Source organism: Camelus bactrianus, chromosome 27, assembly GCF_048773025.1.
Source record: "Camelus bactrianus isolate YW-2024 breed Bactrian camel chromosome 27, ASM4877302v1, whole genome shotgun sequence".
Classification (NCBI taxonomy): domain Eukaryota; kingdom Metazoa; phylum Chordata; class Mammalia; order Artiodactyla; family Camelidae; genus Camelus; species Camelus bactrianus.
Genome location: NC_133565.1, coordinates 32,788,902 through 32,811,158, shown reverse-complemented (window position 1 = coordinate 32,811,158; position 22,257 = coordinate 32,788,902). Strand labels below are relative to the sequence as shown.

The window sequence follows — 22,257 nt, the reverse complement described above, 5'->3', positions numbered from 1 at the left end:
TACCATGGAAGAGGCCAACCAGTCTCAGGAAGGGTCTCGCCCCCAGGTGTGAGAGGCTTGACCTGTCACAGACCAGCCAGGGAGTAAACTGGCCAGATGCAGCATCTTCATTGTTCCCTCTTGCCTATGGCTGGAGTACCTCAGCCCCTACCCCATGGGCCAATCCCATCCTCCCAAGTTCAGCAGACATTAGGGCCAAGTTTGTCTGAAAATGTTTTTATTTAAGGACAAAAATTGAGATATAACATATACATTTGTACATGGAGAAAAAAATACCAGAAAGGAGTTTACAAAACCTTGGTCACTGCCATTATCATTCAGTGGCTTTGGGGCAGTGTGGGCCTCTGGGTAGGCCCCATGCCCCAGGGGCCTGAGGTTGGCCAGCTTTTTGAGAAGGCTCCTCAGCCCAAACACCCACTGCTACTGTCTCTAGAGGACAGGTTACAGGTTTTAACCATGAACTCCTAGGCACCCAACACAGTGACGCAGGTCCTGGCAAATCTCCAGGACTAGTGCAAGGTGACCTAGACTCTACTTGGAGTATGGGGGAACCCTAGAGGATTAATCTGGAACTCTCAGAAAGATGGCTCATCAGTCCAGCCTGAAGGATACAATTCTAGACTGATCCCCCTGTCCTCCCTAACAGTCATACAGGCTAGATATTGCTGACGGGGGGGCAGGATGGGGGGAGTAGAGTCTGAGGCCAGGGTAAAGGGCAGCTGTCCCTCAGGAAGAGAGGAAATCAAAACAAACAGGGCCACACAAACCACACCAGGTCAGACCCACCCTCCTAAAAAAACTGGTCAAGACAACTTCAGTTCGGTGTCCTCTATCCATCCCCATTCCCAAAATCCAACCGACCCCATTGCACATTCAGTAAATCTGAAGAGGGAAGGGTTCCAAGGGGGGCCCCAGAGGGCACAAGGTACTGCCCACACCAGGACAGTGAAGGGGGCCTCACAAGCTATGAAACTGTGAGAAACACAAGGCAGGAAAGAAGCTGGGGCAACCAGGCCAGAGGCTCTGGAAGCCCAGAGACCACCCTAGAGTAGTCTGGGGGCTAGAGCCTAGACTGCAGCTCAACAAGAAGGGAGCCCTGGGAGGCTACCCCAGCCTGGGCAGGAAGGAAGGGCAGGACTGTGGAAGCCACAGGCTGGGTCTGTCGAGATTCAGGCCAGACCTGCTGGGAGAGGAGTGGAGTCTCAGGACCCCAGCAGAAACAGAAGTCCACCGGGGGGGCCCCAGGTCAGCCGGTGATCCCAAATGTGTGTGTATATTTGTGTGTGTGTGCGTGTGTGTGTGTGTGTGTGTAGGGAGAACTTCAGTCCCACTGCTTCCAGAGAAACAAAAAAATCCTAACAAACCACCACCAGAGAAGGAAAGACAGCTTTGGTTTTTTTTTTTTTTTTTTTCCTTTTCTATTGTGTAAAAAAGTCCCTGTCCCTCCCTCCCCTTTCCTCAGGTGGGAGGGAGAGCTGGTTGCTGAGGAAGGAGGAAGAGCCATGGGCAAGACCCTCCCCAGGTCTGTGCTGGGCATAACCACTGCTTAAGGCACCCACGGAAAGTGCAGCTCAGAAGGCAGGCAAGAGAAAATGCTGGGGCAGAGGGAGGAGAGTCAGGAGGACTAATTCCCCTGGAAGGCTCCTCGGGCAGCAGACGAGGCGGCGCTGCGGAAGGTCCTGTTGCTGAAGATGCCCTGGGAAAACTCCTCTTGGGCCTGCTGGAAGCTGGCCCCTGTCCGGCGGTACAGGGAGTGCACCTGAGGAAAGAGACTGTGGTGAGAAAAGCCCGCGCTGTGGGCCACCAGGAAGCCCACCCTGCTGGCCTCCCCTCCGAGCCTTGGAGGAAGCCACTGGACCTTTGGCGATCCAGGAGGCCCAACTGCTGTAGAGATGAAATCCCCACGGTGAAGGCAGGACAGAGGTGCCTGCTTCCTTGGGTGTGCTGCTGGCCCAGCGCCCACCACTCACCCGCTTCAGGAGGAAGAGTGAGAGCACGGCACAGAGGGTGAAGAAGCCAGCCACCACCATCATGATGATCGACACAGCCAGGTCTTGGGTCAGTGTAGACAGGGCTGCGATCCAACCACTGCAAAGGGAGGAGGCGGCTGAGAGGGCACAGTGGGAATGGGCTCCAGAGCTACCCGTGAGGGGCTCTTCTCCAAGAGGCCACTGTGTGCTGAACCCCACCCAGGCACCTCCCTGCAGCACAGAGCCTTGTGGGCCAGAACCCTTGGCCACACAGACCAGGCCTCTGTGAAGGCCGTCAGGCCCCACACTGCCCATGGGGAATCTTCGGGCCATGTGTGGTCAGGGAGGAAGGAGATGCCTGCTACCCTTACAGTCAGGCGTAGCACTCAGTAGGGAGGGCCTTTTCCTGCTGCTTTGGGGGTTAGGGGTACGGGGGAAGCCTGGCTGCTCACTCCTGAGGGCCTGGAGAGGAGGACCACTGCCTTCATCCTCTCACCTCAGCTCCTCCCACTGGGGCCCAGGGACAGCACCTCTGCCTCTCGTCAGTCCTGTCTCCTTCCTGAGCCCCACTGTCCTCATCTACAGAAGGGGATAGCCTCACACTCTCTGATTTAAAAACTTACTACAAAGCTACAGCAATCAAAACACTGCAGTGCTGGCATCAGGATAGACACACAGATCAACAGAATAGAACTGGGAGTCCAGAAACAAACCTATGTATTTATCATCAACTGAGTTTTGACAAGTGTGTCAAGACCACTGAATGGGGAAGGAATGGCCTCTTCAACAAATGGTGCAGGGACAACTGGATATCCACATGCAAAACAATGATGTTGGACCCTACTTCAAACACATACAAAAATTAACCCAAACCTAATAATCAGACCTAAAACTATAAAACTCTTAGAAGAAAACAGAGATAATTCTTGATGACCTCAGATTTAGTGATGGTCCTTAGATATGACAACAGAAGCACAACAATACAAGAAAAAGATGACCTGGATTTCATCAAAATTAAAAACCTCTGTAAATCAAAGGATACTATCAAGTGTGAAAAACAACACACAGGAAAAAAATTTATAAATCACATAGCAGATAAAAAGCTACTATCCTGAATATATAAAGAACTCAACAAAAAGACAACCCGATTAACTTAATTAGCAAAGGATCTGAATAGACATTTCTCCAAAGAAAATATACAAATGGCCAAATAAGCACATAAAAGATGGCCAACATCATTAATCATTCAGGAAAGATCAATCAAAACCACAATGAGATACCACACTTCTGGACGGCTATAACAGAAGAAAGGAGAGTTGGTGAGGATGTGGAGAAACTAGAACCCTCATACTTTGCTGCTGGAAATGTAAAGTGGTCCAGCCACTGTGGGAAAGTTTGGCAGTTCCTCAATAAATTACACATAGAATTACTGTGTGACTCAGCCATTCCACCCCAGGATACATACCCAAAAGAACTGAAAACAGGTACTCAAAAACTTGTACACCAATGTGCATAGCAGCACTATTCACAATAGCAAAAAGGTGGAAAGCCAAATGTCTAACAACTGATGAGTGGGTAAAAATAATGCAGTATCTCCCAAAACAATGGAATATTATTCAGCCATAAAATGGAATGAAGTACTAACATGTGCTACAACATGAACCCTGAAAACAACATGCTAAGTGAATGCAGCCAGGCACGAAAAGCCATATATTGTATGATTCCATTTCAATGGAATGTCCAGAACAGGTAAATCCAGAGACAGACAGCAGTTTAAATGGTTGCCAGGGGCTCAGGGAATGAGGGAAAAGGAGTGAGTGCTTAGTGGGTATGGAGTTTTGTTTTGTTTTTTCACCTTACAGGATTTTATTAGGAAAGGAAAAAATGGAAAGTAATGAATTTTGGTTCCAACTGAATGGAGTTTCTTTACGAAGTGATAGAAATGTCCTAGAACTAGGTAAGTGGTGGTGTTTGCATAACACTGTGAATGGACTAAATGCCACTGAATTTTATACTTTAAAATGGTTTAAGTGGTAAACAAAATGATTAATTTTATGTGTATTTTACATCAGTAGCAGAAAGGGAAGAGGGATTATATCTAGCCAATCGTGGCTGTTCTGAGGGGAGATGAGAAAGGCACTGGGAGGCTGGAGGCGACAGAGATCATCCCAGCAGACACAGGCAGGGCAGCGGGGGCGGAGCCCAGGCCGGAACACAAGCCTCCTGACTCCCAGACCAGGGAGCAAACAGCAGTATTAATCACCGCCTTTTATGAGGATCTCACTTAGGGTAATGAGTAATGAAACTGGGTCACCAGTCAAAGAGAAAAGGGGCCAGATTAGAAACAGCAAGAGAAGAAAGGGGGGGTGGGGATGGAGGGCAGCGTGCACTTGCTCCGAGTGTGAGGTGAGTCACCCTCCCTGCAGCTCTGGACTCGCTAGTGTCACTGGAGGGAGGGGACCAAAATAGTGCAGGCCTTCCAGCCTCAGGCTTCCAGCCAAGGCCAGCCTGACCTTTCTGTAATGTTCCCTATGCACTGGAGCAGAAAGGAAAACATCAGCCATCAGCTTTTCTTTCTGAGACTAATTCTGAGCTGAGGACTGCAGCCGCCAGGACACTGATGCCAGCTGTGTGCTCAAGGAGAGCAGCCAGGAGGAGCCGAATCCTGAAGGGCGAGGGCTCCATCTCCTGAGGTTACACGGCCTCTGGAAAAAGTCACAGCTCAGACTCTGCAAAGGCCAGGACATCTGTCAGCAGCCTCCCAAACCCCAGGGCTTATCTGGGGCCTGTGGAAGTAGCACCAGCCTCTAGGAGGGCATGGCAGGAGCAGAGGAGGAGGAGGCCATCCAGTGCAGGACACAGCCCTGGGAGCCTATGGATTCATGCCAAGCTCACCCACACACCCGAGAACGTGGCGAGCAAGGCAAGACAGTAAGTGGCAACTGATGAAGAAGTGGATGGGGGCGTGAAGGCAGACCCGAGCTGACCCACCCACCCCTCTCCCTGCCATGGTGGAAAACAGGTCATCTGTGGGGGCTTCCTGGGAGCAGGGAAACAGGGCGCAACTCCCTCTGTGCTGCCCCAGGTCTTACCTGTCCCCCAGGTTAGGGATGCCGACCAACTGGATGATGTAGATCCCTATTTGACAAAAAAATACAAAAAAGAACACGAAGAAGCTGAAAGAGTTGTCGGACCTGTAGAGAGAGGGGGAAACAATAAGTCACAAGAGGGCTTGGGGCTCACCCTCCGCCTTCCTCACTCACCACGACACCTACCCCACCAGGAGCCAGGGCGCAGGACTGTGGGAGGAGAGCAGGCCAGTGGGCCAGCCACACTGCCCACAAGGACGCACACTCACCACCATCATCAAAAAGGGCTTGCCTTCCACTGCCTTCCAATTTAAGGGGTCAATACTTAACCCCCTCCTCAAAGAGCTAATAAAGTTGCTCACAAAGGACCATGTAAAGAGCCTAACAGTCCACCTCCTGGAGTACTTATTTGCATAACAGGCAAGAAAATCTAAACCAAAGGTATAAATCTTTAATAATAAAACTGGAGGCCTGGGTGGAAAAAAAAGGTATTTGGGGAGTAGGGAACACCAGACAAGACCGGTGTTTTGAGTACCTTCATCTCAGTGTCCTGGGGGCCAGAATACAGTGAGGGTGCAGGTTTTGCCTGCTAAATGCAGGGGAGGGTTCAGCTGCTGCCTCGCCCCCTCTACCAGGGAACTGCCAGGCTCCTGTCCTGAAAGCATCAACTATGAGGCACGATTCCAAATGCCCTAGGGGTCTGTGAGGTGGACCTATTAATGCCCACAGTATCTAGTCTATGTCAACCAGTCAAATACTGGTACTTAGCCATGCTCAGGAGTAATGGGGAGGTGGAGGGAGAAGCAGAAATGAGCATGGACAGGTGACCCATTGAGAGCTTCTCTAACTCTATCAGACTGACTATCAGAGAAGTCTGACTTCTATCAAAGAAGCACAGCCTCTTCCCCATGACTAAAATCCCACTGTATCAGACAGACTGGGAACAGAGGAAGGCAAGTAAGCCTCCTGTGCTTCATCCAAGGACACGGCCCAAAGCAGACCTCAGGTACAGCAACCGAGGAAAGCAGCCCTGGTCCCTGTGCTCTCACCATGGGTGGGACTGGGAAAGTCACTTTCCCCACCACTCTATTCTGATCCATGAGCCCTCAGCCCGCAACCAGGGATGCCAGCCACACACTCACCCCTTGCCCAAGCCCCACTCACCTAAAAGCCTTATAGATGGGTCGGTACCAACAAAGGAAGGCACAGGGGGTGAAGATCACAAACCACAGGATCGAGAGGCCGAAGTCTACTCCCTTGGTGGTGTCAATTAAGAACCAGGCCAGGCAGGCAAGCAGGTTCAGAAACAGAGTCACTGAATGCACTGGGGAAGGAGAGGGGAGAGAGAGGTGGGCTTGTGCCACAGTGGCTGAAGGGCTCCCCGACAAGGCAAACGACTCCCCAGAGAGGAAACGAGGTCCACGCTGTGGGGGCAGCTGCAGAGATACTAGAGGACCTCGGTCTGTACCTGGGCAGGGTTGGCTCCCAAATCCTGGTTTTCCAAGACCTTAAAACCAGGGACCAAACCAAGTTCCTAAGAGGTGATGGGACAGTCCAGGTATCTGAGGGGCAGTGGTGGAGGGCGGGGATGCAGCCCCAAGGACTGATCCTTGGGGAATGAAGCTTTTCTCTCAGAAACTCTTCTCCCTGCCCTGGATGGGCCACAGCAGAGCTACAGGGAGCCTTTTATCCTCGTTCCCAGGAGCCCAGGGGCCTGTGGGGAGGAAAGGCTTTCACGAATGAGGGCTTTTAGTGCAGTGAGCTCCGCAGGACTCAGAAGCCTCCAGCTAGTCCCACCCTACCTGACCTGTGGCCTGGACTGGCCCTTTTGGGGGAGGTTCCAAGGACAGGCAGCAGACTTCGGAAAGCAAATTATGTGGGCAGAAGGTAGCACCCACCCCAGCCCAGCACTGAGGAAGGCTGGAGCCTGCCGGGGAGGAGCGGCCGGAGGATTTCACCTGGCGCTCGGAGGGGCAGGAGCAGGACTCACACATCCAGAGATAGTAGAGCATCTTGCATATCCGCTGGTAGTCGGCAGGGATCTCAGCGGAGAAATCCTGATAGAAGCAGGGCTTGACAGGGCACCACGTGGGCAGGGGCGGCCAGTTGTTCTCCCTCACTGTGTGGGAAGAGGCGAGGAGGTGAGCCCGGCCTCAGCAGCGTGGTGCAGCACACACAACGCCCTGTTCGCGGGCCAAACCAGGGCTCCCAGAGGGGCATCAGCAAGCGGGGCTTGGGATCAATGGATGTGGAGTGGGATGGGAAAAGGGTGTTGGGACACAAACACCCAGAAGCTCACTCTAAGATAATGGACCTCAAGTTCACTGGGAAATACAGAGCTCAATGCCCTAACTGATTACTCTTATTAACAACCAGCCCATAAGCACAGGGTTCATGATCATGAGTAAGGAATCCTAGGACCAATGCCCTCACTCTATCAAAGAAAGCTCGAGCTGGGAAGGAGTGCAGAAACAATCTACATCCATTAGCAATACCCTGCAAGTCTCCTAACATCCACCTTACTGCTCTTCCCAGGACCAACGCCATTCTAAGATGAACTCGGCAAGGGCTCAGCAAAGCTCCGAGGCTGCCCCAGGAACAAGCGGGCCCGGGAACTCCGAGTCAGGCACGGCCACCTCGCTTACCATGTAAGTTGGCCACCGTGTTCTGCAGCTCCCGCTCCTTGCGTTCCAGTTCAGCTGCTTTCCTGTCCAGTTCTTCCTGCTGCCGGAGCAGGCTTGCCTGGGCTGCAGAGGCTACAGCCTGGAGGGAACAGGTGTCGGGGGGCAGCCAGACACGACAGACAGACAGTGTCAGCTTGAACAGAAGGCAGAAGGGCCTTGCCCATGCAGGGAGAGCCCAGAGGCAGTCCCAGCCCCAGAGTGTCTTGGGTACCTGAGACCACCATAGAGAGGCCAAGGTGACCAGCCCCCTACCATACACCATCTCCTGCCCCTGAGCCACTACCAGGGCTCTCCTCTCCCCTCATCCTTGAGCTTGAGATAGAAGAGAACTATCCCTCATATTGGAGCCAGGCAAAGTTCAGTTAAAGTGACCTTTGGGGTAACGGCAAAGGGAAAAAGGTCTCACAAGAGACTAACCTATAGCCAGACACCCAGAGACCCAAGCCTCATTTGAAGACCGTGGCGGGGTGTACATGTGTGTGAATGGGAAATGGTGCGCACCTGCTAGCAATGAGAGGGGATGGGAGATACTTGAGCCTTGTGTACCCAGAGCCTCGGGGGTCTATGTGTAAGCACCTCCCCAACCCGCCCAACCCCAGAAGCTGCGCAGGGCTCCACCTGAACTGTGACCGGCTGCACCCCGGGACAGCCCCTTAGGCTTGGCCCTGCTTGGCCTGGCTCTCACAGCGTGCAGAATCCAAGCTTTATTCCCTCTCCAAGCAGAGTGGGGTCTCTGAGTAAGGCAGCTAGGAGACTACATGTGAGGCTGAAGGAGCCTGGGCCTGGGCCTGGTGCTCCAGCCCAGGGCTCTGGTCCCCGCTAGGTGCTTCAGCTGTTGGGGCCTGGTTCCTTAAGTCTACAATCCTCTTTAGGATGTAGGTATCCCAGGATGATAAGCCAGGCATATGTGTACATACATATGTACACACACACGCTCTCTCTCTCCAAAAGGCGTTTTCCAAAGAGCTAAGTCTGCCTTCAGAAGGTAAACTTCAGGCAGTGGGTACAGAAGCAGGACCAGAACTGACCACACTGGACCACGCTGAGGGTCGAGCCTCCTCTCCCAAAGCCTGCGACTTTAGTTGAGCAGGACCAGGTCCCTTACAGCCTACCACCCAGCCGAACAGGGAAGTCACCCCTGCCTCTAAGGCCTGCCTCACCTCCACAGGGTTCTAGGGCCAGGGTGAAGCCCAGGGGCCCAGGCAGGGGCAGCACGTTCAGAGCAAGTCGAGTCAGAGGCAGGAGCAGCCTGGGGCCCACTAGATCCACAGCCCAGCTGAGCAGGTCCAGGCGCCCTGCCCTCACTACTGCTCATCTACACTTTGCCTACCTTAGGAAGCTTTCGCATGTAGCTGTCTCTGAGAATACTATCTCCTCCTAGCAGCATCTGCCTCTCTGAGAGCTTGCCCTCTGCCAGGAGTCTGGTAGGCGGGAACCTGCTGGCCTGTCTAAGCAGGAGCTGCAACATACAACTCCACTGTGGCTCATGCTCACCGGGGGCAGCAAGGTGCATGGGGGAGGGCAGTGAGGCGTGGAGGGGAGGGTCGGGCACAAAGCAGACAAGACTCACAGTATTTGCTGAAGGGACAAAGGAAAACAGGAAGGTGGACAGGAATAAATGAGGTTAAAACAAAAAAGAGAGGGAGAGATTCTGGGCCCTGAGTAAGAGAGAATCCTACCAAAGGCCCAAGAAGGAACTGGAATGGCACAACAGGGACAGATGCTCTCTAGGCCACCAAGGACCCTGGCTTGGTGAGCAGAGCTTATTTTGGGTGGTGGTAGTGGGGTGGGGGTGAGGATATAGGTTGGCAGAGCAGACCCTCCATGTGCAAGTGACCAACACCAAGGAGATGATCAGGAGGGCCCCTGAAGCGGAGCCAGAGGTTAAAGCCCTGTGCCCACCCGTCAATCTCAGGACTCAGCTACTGGTCTGGGTGCGTCCCTTTCTGGAAAGAAGAGGCCAAAGGGATCTCCGTCAACAGTACCTGGGGGGTTGGCTGAGTTGGCTCCACTGAGGGCTGGAGGACTGCTGGCTGCGAGGGCCCGGGGAGCTGTGTGACAGGAACCGTTGTCGCTGCATTTGTCTGCATGGGGCAGATCAGAGGAGGGAGGTAAGTGGGCCTCTACCAGTTGGCAGGTGGGGACAAGCCCTCAGGGGGTGAGTGATGTGCCTCTGCCTATGAGGGGCACTCCCTCTGGGCCTGCCCTGGGCCTCCCTCTGCAGCTTCTCAGCCAACAAGCCCCAGGCTCTGGGCAATGTGATGCCTAACCCAGAGCCCTGGCCTTGCTGCATCCAGAGCTCCCCAGTACTGCCCCGCCCTCTTCTGGGAGGTGCCCAGATCACGGATCCCAAGGAGAGTGTGGGTGACTTTCTCATCCCTACCCCTACCCCCTGAGTTCACATTTGGACTGTCCCTGGGAGGACTGCAGCTTCTCACATCTGTCTCTGTCACTGCCAAGGCTCCTTACCCACAGATGCCAGCACCACCCAGAGGACCTGAGCCTCAGAAAGAGGGCATGCTCACCAACCTCTGAGAAGGGGTTGAATTCAGCCAGGCCTCCCTGCGGGGCATTAGTCAGCTGGGTCACAGAGGGGTCCTGAGAAGGTAGAAAAGAGCCATTAGACACTGGGGAAAAAGGAGAACCCAAGTGAGGGGAGGGACCTCACTGCAGTCTCTTCTCCCTTTCTGGAAAGGAGAGGTTCAGCACAGATGACTTCCCAGAAGAGACCCAGAGCAAGCTTTACACTCTGAGGCCTGGGAAGAGAGACTACACATGTTCCTGTTCGTGCCCTTTACAAAATCAAAATGGTTTTTTGTGTTTATCTCTAGTGAGGGTTTTTTGTGGGGAGGGGTTGCTGAGGAGGGAAGTAAGAGGAGTGGTAGATTTACTTTTCACTTTATAACCTCTCTGTACTCGTTTTTATTATTATTATTATTTTACAGAAAGTATTATTCATCTTATTTTTTAAAGGACAGTTTAAGGTTCTGGAACAAAAACACGCTGCTGGCTGCCAGTGCTGACTTTATTAAATCATGCACACTTGCTAGGAATACAGATATGAAGGACTCAGATGAAAAGCCAAGAAAATGTTTTTGGGGTTTTTTTTCTCCTGAATTCTCTTTAAAAAGAAAAATGCAAAAATGTCCTCAGAATACAGACTTTTCCCAAGTTTTCAATCTTCTCTTTCCCATCTGATCGCTGCCAAGGCCAACCCTTCCGGCCCAGGGCCTCGCAGGGCTCCCTGCCATCCTCTCCACCCCAGCAGCCTCCGAGCTGTCTTCATCCCGCTCCTCCCCCAACAGAGCTCCTGTACACCAGGCCCCGCCCCCACACAAAACAGGTTTGGGGCTCAGGTCCAACCCAACAGTGACGCCTGGGGCTTGGGAGAAACAGCTGCCACCACGGTCTGCCAAGGCCCCTGTTTATTATGGGCCTGCATCCCCCAGCCCCCGGTCCCTCACTACTCTTCCAGAGGCCCCGGTCCTTCCTGCCCAGCTTCCCCCCAGCCTCCACAGACTGGATTCTTAAACACAATGTTAACCTTTGACAGACCTCAGAGAACAACCCCCTCAACTTTCAGACGTGAACATGGACAGTCGCTGTGGTGCAGTACTTATCTCAGTCTTGAAATGGGAGCTAGCACCCTATTCTGAACACTTATCGAGCCGAGGGTCAGTGTTGAATGTCACTTTTTCACACATACTGTCATCTTCCCACCGAGGCCACCAGTGCCTGGAGAGGAGACTGTGTCCGAATAGCCCCAGGGCCTAGCCCAGAGCTGGCACACAGCCCCATCTCACTTCCTGTCTCTGGATGGACTCGTCCTCTGCACCCCAGTCTCCTCTGCAAGGAGGCCATGTGGCTACGTCCTTTCTGCTGGACACCATCCTGGCCTGGTGGCTTCTGCAACTTGGACAAAGGGACAAGGTAAGGCTTAGGAGGCCACCGGAAGTTGGAGGACCCAGCCTTGAGGTTATCTGTTGGCTGAACGAGTAGTAGATTTCTCCCAGAATTATGGGGCTGGCTTCCTGCAAGAAAGGTTTATGGCTTTGTATCTGTTCCCGTTTCAGACTTAGCAGACGGCAAGCACAGCAGAGCAAGTGAGCTGAGTCACTGAAATTAGATCCACTGTCCAAGGAACTGGTTACCTGAGTCTGTCACTATAGGACAAGGACAGAGGGGCGGCTCTAGTAGCAGTTTTGGGTCATGGCATACACGCGTGACCCAGATGCACACGTTTAACAGGCAACCTCCAGATCCCTGAAGAGATGTCATTTCCTTTACCAGGGTCAGCCAGAAGAAGATTCTGGGGGGTGCGGGGACTGACTACTGTGCCCATATTGATCCCTCCTTCTTTTTCACAAATCTTAAAGACTTGGCCCTGGACCCCTCACCTGGCTCACCGTAAACAAATCCTGTCTCCACTAGCAGACTGTAAACTGCAGCCAGGAGCTTCTGTATCTAGTCCATACTTCTGGCTCCCTAGGGCTTGGTGAAGGGCCTGCTGCAAGCAGAAGCTCAGGTAATGTCTGGGGATAAAGCTGCATGCTGTAGGCCCTCCTCCACTTTCTCTGGCAGGTACTGGCCAAATGCTAGGACACAGAGAAGGGGAGAGCCACCTGCTTCATGGCAGCGGCCCCGGGCCCAGGAGCACCTTGCTTGGGAAAAGGAGCCTGGAACACTCTGGGAGACATGAGTACTTTCCATCTGAGGAGACCAAAGCTCTTTCTGAAAGGTGTCCATGGCTTCAAGAGAAGCGGAGGCCCGGTGTGAGAAGGAGGGAGGCGGAGGGGCTGAGAAGGGAGCTGGTGTTTACTGGGTGTCTACTATGTGCCAGGCTTACCACAGTGATGTGACTGAAATTCTAGTCACCCCAGAACTGGCCACTTTGTCAAGCCATCAGAAAAGAAGGTTCTACCAGCCCCTCTCAACCTGGTTCCCAGCGAGAATTAAGCCCCACTGCAATGACTTGACTTCTGTGCATCCAGGACAGTCCTGGTTATGTTCCATCCTTGGGAGAACGGAGAAAGCAGTCGCTCCAATCAGCTTCTGTGTCTATGGCTCAGCTGAGGAGCTCTGGCTGAGAAAAGCTACAACTCACCTCCTCCTTCAACCTCATGACCACCCTGTGAGGGAGGACTACTTAGCTGGCAGATGAACAAAGCCCCAGCTCAGAGAGAAGTGGCTCATCCAAGACCTCAGGGGTAGTAGCTGAGGCTGATTCTGAAGTCAGTCTGTCTCCAAAGACACGAGTGGCAAACCTGAGTGGGCAGTGCGTCCCCAAAGCCTAGCACAGGGGGCTGACCCACGGAAGGTGCCCAGCCAGGGTGGGGTTGGATGGATGAACCCCGCTCCCGAGGGAGGCTGACAAGGGCACCATGAGTGACCGGGACAGCTGCTTCTGCTCGGTTCCTTATTCCTGGACTTCAGAGCAGTCCTCTTGGCAAACACCCTTGGGAGGACACATGCAGAGAGCCTTGTAAGGACCACACTGACCGGCCTGAATGAGGACCCTCAGCTTTTACTCCAAGCCACAAATAAGAAGTCAACAGCAGCAATCTTCTCCACTCACAGAGCATGAGCTGACTCGTAAGTGCGTCAAGCAGTTATTTAAAAGCACAGGCAGAGCTAAGTTTTACCTCCAAAAAAGCAACCTGATACCCCTTTGGTGGCCAAAGGATGCAGACTGGCCAATGCCCTTCACTGAACTTGTAACAAATAAAAAGCTCCTGAATGCAGTTCTTTTCATTCAGCGAACAGTCACAGTGTGAGGGACACACCAGGGGAACAGGGCACAGCTCCTGCCCTTCTGGAGACTGCGATCTGGAAGCTGAGACGCGTGCCCAAAGCACCCGAGTGAAGACAGGAGGGCAGGGGAGGGAAGGGGGGCCTGCGCCGCGCGGGCTCAGAGGAAGGAAGCTTCCAAGATGAGGGGAGCAAGGGGAGCAAAGGCCAGGCAGGAAGCTCTGGGGTGGGGAACTCCCGCGGAGCTTGGCTGTGAGGGACCTGAGAGAAAGAACACAGGCACAGGTAGGCTGGAGCTCTGCCGGAAAAGCCCTGAAAAACACACTTGTTTTCACTGGTTTGGCAACCCCTCCCCGTGCGTCCCCGAGGTCCTGGCCTGCTCGAGCACACTGTGGCTCTTCCTTGCTCTCCCACCCCGCACTCCACCCAGGCTCCTGATGAGGGCTTTCTTTCAGGCTCCAAATAAGCACGTTAAATAAATACCTCATGGACTAAAACACTCGGCCATTTGCTCTGGGAGGCAGAGTCACCAATACTTTGGAACCTCTGTGACATCCCATTTGCTTTGGCGACAGACTGTGTGTCACAGAACAAGAAAGGGCAGTCATCCCCAGACTGGCTGGCTGGGTCCCAGGTGCACAAAGAGCCGCAGTTAACCTTGGTACTCGCTAACCCACAGACTGAGCATCCATACAAAGGAAATAAGACAAAATGTGTAAAAACCTGTATCTGTGAATGTATTCGTTGCACCAGAACATCTGCAATTGTATTTACAACTAGAGAAAAAAATCTGTATCTGCAAATGTATTCATTGCACTAATACATCTCCAACTGTATTTACAATTGGAGAAAAAAGCAGGAAAATGACTTAAATGTCCAGAGACAGTGAGAACAAGTACATCTGGGTGCACATCCCCTCGGTGGCCTAAACAGCCACTAAAAATCACAGCTATGAACACAGGGCAGCAACACAGAAAAGGCTTTGTTATATGAATATCAAATGATGATTCTGTCAAAAGTACTCATATAAAAAAGAGACTGACAGGAAAACACATCAAAATGACAATTGCAAAAGACTAGTAGAAATGGATGAGTTATTTTGTTTTCCAAATTTTCTATAACGTGACTATGTTATGCTTACGTTAAACACATATGTACACACTTACTTAAAAAAAAAAAGAGAGCGAGCCTGAGAACCCACCAAATGAGCAAGGTGCCCCTTGGGGCCTCCCTCCCTGCCACAGCGGTGATGTACGGAACCGCCCAGAAAGTAAATCTAACAGGTGGCCTGGCATCGAGGCCCTCGACAACCTGGCACCAGTGCTCCTCTCGGCACAGCCTGTTCTCAGTGGAACGAAGCCTCCTGCCATCTCCTTCCATCTCTGTCTGTCTACTCCCTACACAAACCATTCCATACCAAGCACAAGGCGAAAGAGCCTTGGCTCCTGCCCTCAGGAAGCAAAGAGCACAGAGAACAAAACAGAAGCCAGGGCAAGAAGTGACAGCACGTGTTCAGAGCTATAACAAGGGCGGGGCAAGTGCAGGGGCTCGAAGAAGAGGGAGGCGGGGAGCAGTCTGGAGAGTCAGGGAAGGCTTCATGGAGGTGGCATCTGAGTTGGATCTTGAGGGATGAAAGAAATTTAGAAAGCACTAAAGAGGGAAAGAAGAACAGTATTTGCAAAGACACAGCATCTTTATTTTTTTTTAAACACCTTTATTGTGGTATAGCTCCTGTACAATAAACTATACGTATTTCAAATGTACAGGTTGATGAATTTTGACAGATGCAGACCCCAGTGAAACCACTACTACAATCAAGACAGCTAACATTTCTACCACTCCCTAAGAGGTGCAGTTTTCAAATTCCCAATTTATCCCTTCCCACCCGCTTTACCCTCTGGTAACCGTGTGTGTTCTCTATGTCTGTGAGTCTGTTTCTGTTTTGTAGATAAGTTCATTTGAGGACACAGAATCTTTAAAAAGAGCTTGTGTGTGCTCAGGGAGAAGGTTCTGGAGGCCACAGAGTGAAGTGCGTATGGAGAAGAGTCAGGAGCAGCAGGGAACCAGCTTGAAGAAGAGGTCAGGCCAGACTGTAGCAGTTGGGACTTTACCCTACGGGCATCGGGGACAAGCAGAGATTGTGAGCAGGGAGGGCGTGATCAGGTCGGCCAGCAGCACGGGGAGCACAGTGCGGCGGGAAGACTGGCTGTGACACAAGTGTCCAGGTGGCTGATAGTGAGGACTGAACTACAGGATGACCCTGGGACAGAGAAGAGGGGCGGGACTCCAGAGACCCTTCTCAGGTAGACACCACAGGCTCGGGCACTCTCTGGGTTGGCCGGTGTATGGAGTTACCGCAGGGCAAGAAGGCGGGTGAAGGGAAGGAAAGGAAGGAGTTGAGTGAGTGGGGTTGTGAGCCTGGGGCACTGGCGAACAGTGCCACCACTGAGCAAGACAGGTCATGGGGGAAGAGGAACAGATTCCTCACAATCAGGTGGATGGGAGCGGAGAGAGGATCCGAAGATACTGGACTGGACTGGAGAGACCCATAAAATACACCTGGTTGCAAAGGGTGGAAATATCCGAGTGAGAGCTGGAAACACTGGTTTGAAGCTCAGGAGAAAGGTAAGAGCTAGAGTCTAGATCTGGGGTCACTGGGATGTGGATGCTACTCTGAAGTCACAGAAGTGGAAGAACTTACTCGGAGAGGTACACGGTGAGAACAAAGTCCAGTACAGGCAGGAGGAGGTGAGAGTTACCAGGACAAAGAGGCTGAGGACGGAGAGAATTTTGAGACAGACTGGCCAGGTGAGCATGTGCATCACAAGCAGCAGACAAATCTCGGGCCCACGGCTCCCAAAGAGATCACAGGATCCCAGCGTGAGGAGGTGCCTGGGGCTGTGGGGGTGACAACACAGAGAAGTGACTTTAGGTTCGTGGTGCTCCTTCACCTGAAACACCCTCTCCTGCCATGTGCCAGGCTTTCCGCTCTCAGCCCAGGCCCTTCCTACCCCAGGACTCTGCCCCATTCCTCTTCCGATCCCTCACAGATCCTCCCGGCAAGTTCTGGCTGCCCTCCCTGCACCTAAGCGAGTATTTCTTAGCTCTCCTGCCAGGTCAGAATCTCTTGCAGGCCATGTGCCCATTCACCTTGGCCTCCTGCACAGGCCCTCGGAGCTGCAGCCACTCAGTGATGTGCACGGATGCAACAGCATCTCAAAGAAGCACTGCTGGATGGGCCGTGCCTTGCTAATGAATGTGCACTTCCCTAAGGAAGTGGCAAGTGCCCCTTGCTTGTCCTGGTTAAACATTACCAGGTCTCTGAACTCAGGATCATCCTAAACCAAGTGGCTCCAAAGAAAAATTAACAGAAGTGTAAGGTCAAAGTTAAACTGTGTCCTCTGGCCAAGCGCTAACACCCAGCCTGGCTCCAGGTGCCAACCATAAAGGCAGTTAAAACTATATGAAACTTGCATTTTCAAATTTCTCGAGACAATGCTCCTGTTTTACAGGAAAGTTCTACCAGGTCCATCCAGTGGTTTTGAGAATTCCCAAAGCTACAGTCAAGCTGGAGCCCACCCTCTCTGGGAAGTAACAAAGCCCTCACTGTCTGAGCAGGGAACTTCATGTAACTCTGTTCACACCCAAATCACATTTCTGCTGCCACTTTCTCCTCCCACAGGGGAGATATGTTTTAAATCCTTGGGAAGCAGCCACACCAATGAGATTATCTTTTAACTGCAAGGAGGCAGCGTGTGAAAGTGATACGGTGTGATCTGGGAACTCACGAGTGCTGAAAGGCTTTCTCTGTTCAGCACCACCAGCTAGCTAGTCCACTCCCCCTCTCTAAGATCAACGCTGGCTGCCTGCAGTAACCTGGCAGAAACGCCAAGTAGGAAAGCAGCCCAGACATTTGCCTGGGTGACCTGCTTCTTAGCGGACTGCTGAAAAATAAAATGGGCAGCACAGTGCCCACCTGTGGCCCTCAATCTCTTCATCACCTGACTGGACTTACTGAGAAACTTTCAGAAACAGACATGCTGGAATCAGCTAAAAGCAGGACCTGCCTACCCAGATGGTACAAAGTAGATGCGCCACAGCTAACAGAGGGATTAGGGAGTGCCGGTGGAGGTTGGGAAATCAGCCACACGTGGCTTGCAGTTTCCTGCTTCCTTCTAGGAGTTTCATAAGCCTCTGCTGCACTCTTGTGACAACCTCCCATTCAAAGTCTTACTTTGCAGGAAGTTTTCTAATAATCCCATTGTAACGATCCACAAGGAGGAGGTCACAGAAGCCCACGACCACAGTTTGGGGTGAGGATGGAAGTAGGGTGCGGAGGCATAACGTGTGTAAGGAAGCCAACTTAAAGGTGCACCAGGAGCCTCAGGGGACATTACACGAGTTAGCAGAAAAAGGATTCCATGGTTGAATAAGTTTGAGAAATGCTGGGTCAAGTAAAATTGAGCAAATATCTTTATTGTAGGGTTTCTCAAGAGACTTTTAACAAACTAACAAGCCTGGTCAATCTTCAAGAAAAATAATTCCCAAACTAATTTGACCACAGAACCCTGAGCACCTTTTAGGACTGGTATTACTCAGAAAATATGCTGCTTTAAAGTAAGGTCTTAAAAAGCACAATACAATCTGTATTATTCCAGCCCCACACACTGAACAACAACAAAAAGCTTACCTAATACTAGTTTGTTACTTTCACTCCACCAAAACTCTCATTTTAAGAATGGTGACAGTGGTGATGAAGTTACATTCTTTCCTTACCTGGCCTAAATAACCCCAAGGTGGTTTAAGACTTTGAGCTTCCAAAACCTTTAAAACAGCATTGTCCTGGGAATGGACCCAAGTCTGAGCCCCTTCCTGCTTCGAATTAGCTGGTGACTCTGGCATGTCCCATCCTCACTGGGTTCCTGGTTTCCTCATCTCTAAACTGAAGAGGTTAGAAGACATTTCTGAGGATGCTCCCAGCTCTAATAGTCCACTGTAGACTCTGAACACTAAGTATATTTTCGTAATCACCATGGAGTGAAGGAAAAAAATGAAAAGCTGGCTAGGTGTGACACTCTCTGTGCCTGTCGCCTCTCTACCTGCTCCCTCCTGAGTTCTGTGCCAACACCCTGGGTAAATGAAACTGGGCTCACACCCAGTCACCCAAGGGCTGCACCCTCCCAATGTCCCAGCCCTGGCGGTCAGGGAGGAACACACTACCACCACGAGGAGAGGGAGGGCAGCTCTCCAGGAGGAGCTTGGGGGCCTCACGTCCAACGTTCCCTCTCCTGACACAAGTATGCACCAAGAGGAAAAACCCAGCCCAGGGTAAGGAGGAGAAGAATCGCAGCCAGCCAGCCCTCTTCTTCCCACACAGGATTCCCCACCAGATGTTGCTCTTTACAGGACCACAGCTGCTTCCTGTCCTGCTATATCCTGGGGCTGCCTGATGGACAGAATATCTTGCTTGAATGCAGAAGTTACTTCCACCACAGTTTGCACAATCATTCCTGGGGATGGAGATGTGGTTTAAGACTTTCAAGCTGCTATTAATAGAGGGCAGAATTTAGGCCAGCTATCTTGCCCATTGCTAGCACTGGGGGCAAGCTCCCTGCATCTTTGGATAGCTGACTGCCTCTTACCGGATAGCAGCAGACATTTTACTTCTGATTCTGACAGGACAGGAAAAAAAGGCACACCATCACTCAGCACACACAAAGGCTACTAGATCCTTTCTAAAACTCAAACTCCAGTATCATACAGCATTTTTATAATTAAAGCAAAACAGTTATCTAAAGACACTGGCAGAGAAAAATGCAAATGTTCTTTCTTTACTCAAACAGAGATGACTCCGTTATATAAGAGATAAAGTCCTCCAAACAGTTCTGTCAAGAAGCATTAGGCTACAAGAGGAATGTTAGGAATTCCCTGATGTTACAAAGAACAAGCTACCAAAATTTGCCTTGAGGGCTCCCATTAACCAAGTCACCTTAAGATCAAGAAAGAGGCATAAACTTTTCACTCTAAGACAGCATATAATTATTTCCTTCTGGTCTCCTTTGTGTTTGTTCTGACCCTTGAAGGGATTCAGGGTAGGAAAGCTCATGCTGTGAGTTGCAGGAAGGACCCCTCCAAGGACTTCCCTTACACCTGCAGGAAACTTTGAAATTGCCAATGACCAAAACAAAGTGCAAGCAGGATGAGTTAATGTGCCTGGTGACATCCTGACAAAGCAGAAAGCTCAGGGCTCATAAATCACCATCAGCAGAAGCAAGCTTCCCTGGAACTGGTTTTGAGCAGACACAAAAAAGCACAGGAGTTTTGGATCTAACAGGAGTCCCAACCCTTCATCATGGAAAAGAATATCCCTGTGCTCTTAGCTCAAAGGTAGAAAGGCTTTGGCTTTAAGTAGAAAGTCTGTTTCTTCTTCGATCGTTTGTTCAAAACGTCAGACCAGCTCATAGGTCAGCACATCTCAATTACCCTGTCACCACACACAGGTCCACAAGACCAACATTCCTTGTGCTTCAAGACCCTCAGAGGCCCCTCACGTCTCCTCCCTCCCTAACCTGAGCTCTCCCATCTAGCCAAAACCCAGTCCAAACTAGACCCATGGGCCAAGGTGTGGAATTGTTTAGTTTACCAGCCTTCCTCTCCTGACAAATCTTCAGGGGATCTCCTATAAATTACATGTTAACTGGCTGTGTGTGTGTGGGGGGGCTGTCTTGAGATTTTTCTCACATTTTTCCATCCCACTAGAGGCTTCCACTGCTTCATTTTGTTGCTGTCACCCTCTCTCATAAAGGGACTCAAGGCTGGTGTCTCCCCAAGACTGCAGGATGTGGTAGCCACATTCCTCCCCTCAGATGAAGTCGCTTCTCTCCCTGAAGCTGGGGGTGGGGTCTCCCTGATCATGCCTGCTCCAGTCCCCTTCCCTAGCAGTGTCCAGTCTGACGGGCTACTACTCCCAGGCTACTAGATCGTCCCACCTCTCCCCAAAGTAAGGCGCCCCTCCCCCTCAGCTGTTCCACCTGCAGTTAGTCCCGCCCCCGGACGCTACGATAGGCCAGCCCACAGAGCCCGTTCTCCCATTGGACAGACAGCCCGTCCCTCCTAAGCCACGTCTCCCGGTTCTAGCGAAAGAGGCCCAGGCGGCGGCCTTTGGTATTAGAGACAGCTATAACATGAGGGCTCTACCTGGAAGGGGTTCACGTCCACTGGGTCCGCAAAGGGGTTAGTGTCGAAGGCCGACATGGCGGTCGGGGGCTGACGGGCGAGCTCCGCGAGCGCTTCTGCCTCCGGACACCCAAACCCAGCAGCTATCTTCGCGCAGATCCTCCACTTCCGTGAGCGAGGCAGCCGTTCTGGCGCAGGCGCAATGCCCTCCCCGAGAGGCGTGGTCACGTGACGTCACAGAGAGCCACCTCCCCTTCCTGCAGCCCACTACCGAGAGGTGGGTGGGCGTTCCGTTTCCATCCGCTCCTTCCCTCTCTCCGTGCTTCAGTGGTCGCGCGGGCACCCACTGTTGGGAAGCCAGAGGCGGGGCCGGAGCCGTTCCCAGCTGCCGCTCGGTCAGATGGCTTCCACCTTTGTATTGGGAATCCCCCAAAGTAAACTCCCCAAGTAAACTCCCCATAGTGGAACTGGAAGCTTAACCCCTTTATTTCCTTGGAAGGCAAGTTTGGGAAGTATGCACTGGTCCAGGCAGGGAGCCGAAGTACGAGCCTACGGTGGGAGTGGGGAATGGAGTGCCTGACTGGAGAGCCAGGAAAAGGTTCTGGTTGTAAGCGCCGAGCCGAGAGGCTGTCCCCATCCTAGCTGAGCGCTGCTTCTTTTAGGCCTTGCCTCCTGAGGTCAAGTTTTATCGTTTTAGGGGTAAGGATCCCTGAGCCCAGACAGGTTTAGGGCCTGAGCTAGAATTAACCTGGGCATCAAGCATTTACTAAGTGAATGAGGGAGTTCAGCAATAAGAGCCATCAGCCATGAGGGAGATAGCCGATTCATGCCCCTTATTTCTGGCTTTGTACTTTTCTGCTGCCACTGAATCCAGCCACTGTCATTCCTTACTCTGGACGAGTACAGTAATCAGTCTGTTGTTCATGTTGTAACAAGAGATAATTCAAAGGGCCAAAATTACTATGGAAGTTTCTGTCTAAAATTCTTCAATTGGGAGGAGGGATAAAGTTTGGGATTAACGTATACGCACTACTATATATAAAACAAATAAACAACAAGGGCGTACTGTATAGCAGAGGGAACAATATTCAATAACTTGTAATTATAATGGAAAAGAATCTGAAAAAGAATGTATATATGAAACAATCACTTTGCTGTACACTTGAAACTAAACCAACATTGTAAATTAACTATACTGACTTTAAAAAAAGAAAAAAGGTTAAAAAAACCCTTCAATTATTTTCTGTAAAGGCTCAACTTCTCAGTTTGGCCTCTAGGTCCTGCAAGATCTGCCCCCACCTATCAATCCTTCCCATTTCTTCTTGTGCTTACCCCCACCCCCCACCACTGTGCATTCTAGCCCTCCTAGTGACTTTTCAGTTACTCAAACTTCCTGCCTCAGTGCCTTTGCACAGGACTTTTTCTCTTTCTGATGTGCTCTTAGCCCATGCCCTCATCATCCTCTAGTTAACTCATACTTATCCTTCAAATCCAAGCCTACATGCCCCTTCCTCAGGAGCAGCTTCTCTTCACTATAGATTAGATCAGCCCCTCCCCCACAACATAAACTCTGTATTATCCTGTGCTTTT

The 22,257-nt window shown here is 51.6% G+C and overlaps 1 protein-coding gene and 1 long non-coding RNA gene across 3 annotated transcripts; one reads left to right on the top strand and one right to left on the bottom strand.

Moving 5' to 3' along the window:
* Positions 1-200: 200 nt before the first annotated feature.
* Positions 201-20,869, bottom strand: SCAMP2 (secretory carrier membrane protein 2). 2 transcript variants are annotated; one of them, XM_074354084.1, is made up of 10 exons: positions 20,689-20,869; positions 10,273-10,341; positions 9,729-9,827; positions 9,074-9,202; positions 7,705-7,822; positions 7,050-7,178; positions 6,224-6,383; positions 5,063-5,164; positions 1,971-2,088; positions 201-1,759 (listed from the first exon to the last, which is right to left on the bottom strand). In XM_074354084.1, the coding sequence occupies exons 1-10, from the start codon at positions 20,743-20,745 to the stop codon at positions 1,625-1,627; spliced, it is 1,116 nt and encodes a 371-aa protein (XP_074210185.1). In that variant the 5' UTR covers positions 20,746-20,869; the 3' UTR covers positions 201-1,624. The 2 variants fall into 2 exon arrangements, with proteins under 2 accessions (XP_074210185.1, XP_010953546.1); XM_010955244.3 differs by lacking the exon at positions 9,074-9,202 and having other exon boundaries at positions 20,689-20,867.
* On the top strand, positions 11,537-12,926 carry LOC141575250 (uncharacterized). Its single transcript, XR_012502695.1, has 3 exons — positions 11,537-11,673; positions 12,325-12,481; positions 12,584-12,926. It is a non-coding gene; the product is annotated as an uncharacterized LOC141575250 (long non-coding RNA).
* Positions 20,870-22,257: the final 1,388 nt, after the last annotated feature.